The sequence below is a fragment of the Cucumis melo genome, chromosome 6, assembly GCF_025177605.1.
Source record: "Cucumis melo cultivar AY chromosome 6, USDA_Cmelo_AY_1.0, whole genome shotgun sequence".
Lineage (NCBI taxonomy): Eukaryota > Viridiplantae > Streptophyta > Magnoliopsida > Cucurbitales > Cucurbitaceae > Cucumis > Cucumis melo.
In genome coordinates, this window is record NC_066862.1 from 25,275,372 (window position 1) to 25,278,495 (window position 3,124).

Consider the following 3,124-nt stretch of genomic DNA (forward strand, 5'->3'; position numbering starts at 1 on the left):
TGTTTAATCTTTCAATGGTTGATTTCTTAACCTATACTTATATCGTTAATGTGAGATTTCGCACGTACAATTTTGCTTACATAGCTATATCTAATTAGAGAGTAAAATGATTTGATGGAAACATTAAAAAGAATTTGGTGAAAAGTATTAGTGTTCTCTTATTAAGTGTTTCTTCAACCACAAAATTTCAAAACCAATAATTCACAACCCCACTGCCCACTACCACTTTAGTAGTCTCAATTACACTAATTTGGCTGCCCCTTTCATTTGTATACTTTTGTTGCCCCTCCACTCACACATACTTCTTTTAATCATATATTAAAAGCACTTTTTCTTTTAATTGTATCCTCTTTTTGTCATTTATACCCACACCACCAAAAAAAAAAAAGCTAATGTTCTTATCTCATTTTCAAAACCAACAACTTTTTCTTGGTAATATTGATCCTAATGCATTTTCTTTCCCCTTAATTAATTCATGCTTAGAAATGTTTAGTGTATGTACTTCCAATTTTAGTAATGTATTTTTAAATTGCTTATTATATCTGTGTTCTAGTAACTCTAGTTATTTTCATTCCTACATTTTTAAAATGTCAATTTAGATTCATGTAATTTTAAAAAGGTGTATCCACTTCATTTATCAGGGACCAAAGCCTCACTTTTTAAAAATATAATGAATAAAATAGAACCAAAGTTAGAAATTAGAATGACAAAAAATGAACATTTGAAATAATTACCAAAATAAACCCAATCAAAAATATAAATACCACATTACTAATTTAAGATAATTAACAAAACTGATCAAATTATTTTAGCATTCACTTAAATTTTGATATATTTATAAATAAATTGGATCACTTTACTATATTTAAAAACAACTCTAACATTTAAACTAAAAAATAAAAAAGATCCAAAACTTTTTCATTTGTTTGAAAAAAAGTATTTTCATTTCGTTTTAAAGATCGTAATATTAACTTTTTATCTTTAAAAATTCGATATCTAATAGGAGATAGACATTATCCTAGAATGAAAATTGAATTGGAATCATTGTTACATTACTTATTGGTTTTAATTTTACAAATTAGAACAGTTTTGGAAGATTAATTAAAGGTGAACTAATGTTACAAAGATATTTTTGAAACATGTGGTTGAAACATGACAATTATTATTATTATTATAATTACTTTATAATGGTTTTAATTTCTGAATTATTTTTTAACAGCCTCGTAATTTGCATCAAAGTAAAGTTATTCCGAATTTGATTAAAGTTGTTTTTAGTTAAAATGATGCCACCATTCTCCTCTCTAACTTTATTCTCACACATGTCATTGACTTAGCTTGCAACTGCCTTACTTTTCAAACGTTTTTGTCCCTCCACACCCCAACACACTCCTCTCTCAGTAATATTAACCTTCTCTAATTACGGAAAGCCCTTTCTTTTATTATATCTCCTGGCACTATCACGTTTTGCATCATTTTTCATTTACTAACAATCACCTTCTATTAGAATTAATAAAAGATTAAAAAGGAAAATGCAAAAGTGTTGTACATGTGTATTTTAGTGCATTCTAGATTTTGTATCGTATTTGAATGGTTATTTTCTCATCTTGTCCATTTTATTTTATTTTATTTTTCTTTGAAGGCAACTATATGTGTCCGATTAGAATGAAGCGTAAAAGGATGGGTGTGAAAGTAAGTAATTAGTTGTATCCATAGAAGTAAAAGTACGAGTTTGATATTTTGCCTCCCCCCCATGCCACTTCTTATCTTCCACTTTTTTTCTATTTTTGCTTTTGTGTTTGTTGGCATCAAACTTATTCCACTTGATTTTGTACTTGTCCTTCCACTCTGCCACCTGTCTTCCCCTTTTTTATTAGGTTTTGAAATATTACCCCCCCAACTTTCATAATCAAAAAATGAACCCTTCCCCCCTCAACCCCAACCCCAACCCCAACCCCAACCCCAACCCCACTCTCTTTACCTTTTCTTAATCACCACTCTTTCTCTCTCTCTCTCTCTCTCTCTCTCTCTCTCTCTCAACCCTCAATTATATTTATATTCTGATTACCACCAAAATCCTTAAAACCCATATTTCCATATATTTTTTCCAAATGAAGAAGGAATCAGTGAGCAACATGGTGAAGCAGATGGGCAATGCTTTAACAAGTTTGGTGAAAAGAAAAGCTCGTGCTCTTAAAGCTCGTCTCATAGTCTACTCATTGTTAGCTCAATCAAATTTCTTTGTTTCTTCCTCTATTCCTTTAACAACAATCTCTACTCATCATCACAATCAGCAACATTCTCAGTTACAAGCAGTAGTTGAAGATCATCAAGTTGCTGAAACAGAGCAAGAAACAGGGGTGTTTACAAAATATGAAGAAGCAGAGGCAGAAGCAGAAGCAGAAGCAAGTGGTTCGGTGATTGAGATGGTGAAGAATTCAAAGGAGAAAGCTGGTGAAGAGTTTAGTCTTGAAAAGGATATTGATCATGTTGCTGATTTGTTCATCAGAAATTTTCATCGGCAGATGAGGATGCAGAAGCAGAATTCTCTTAATAGATCTCACCAAGAACTGCTTTTTCGTTGAACTCTCCGATTCTTTTTCTTCTTTCTTCGAGTTTAGTGATTGTGGAGTGGGAAATCTAATTATCGAGGTCTGGGATGGTAATTGGTAAGTTATCCACGGAACATGGCGTTGGGTTCGGATTGAGACAACATAAACACTACTCTGCTTCATGTTCTTACTGGCCTTTTTTCTTTTTTCTTTTTTGTTTTTAATCATATTCAATCAATTGTTATTCACACACTATAATTCAATAAATTTTTGTATATATCTTGTATTTTGGCTCTTGTGTCTTCAATTAACCTAGTTATTGGTCTAATTCGATCCAAATTATAATTAAGGATTAAGGTGGATTAGGTCAAAAAAGTTGTTTATTTGTTGGGTTGAAACTTGAAAGTTCAATTTCCTACCAAGCCATGCTTCTAGGTGGATTTTGTTGATTGAAACTATCTAAAGTTTATGACTGGAATTCAATTGAAATTTATATTAAATAATCATTTTATTTTTCAAATGTTTTCTTAGGTAATCTACTTTTTTGAGCAAATGTGGAGTGGACTAAATGATGA

The 3,124-nt window shown here is 31.0% G+C and overlaps 1 protein-coding gene across 1 annotated transcript; it reads left to right on the forward strand.

Moving 5' to 3' along the window:
* The first annotated feature begins 1,970 nt into the window (after positions 1-1,970).
* Positions 1,971-2,835, forward strand: LOC103491856 (uncharacterized). The gene has a single exon (XM_008451974.3). It carries the CDS (start codon positions 2,109-2,111, stop codon positions 2,580-2,582), a length of 474 nt encoding a protein of 157 aa, XP_008450196.1. The 5' UTR covers positions 1,971-2,108; the 3' UTR covers positions 2,583-2,835.
* The last annotated feature ends 289 nt before the right edge of the window (positions 2,836-3,124 follow it).

What these genes read in the sequence shown, in the direction of transcription:
- LOC103491856 (XM_008451974.3), top strand. Translation starts at nt 2,109, where the DNA reads ATGAAGAAGGAATCAGTGAGCAACATGGTGAAGCAGATGGGCAATGCT.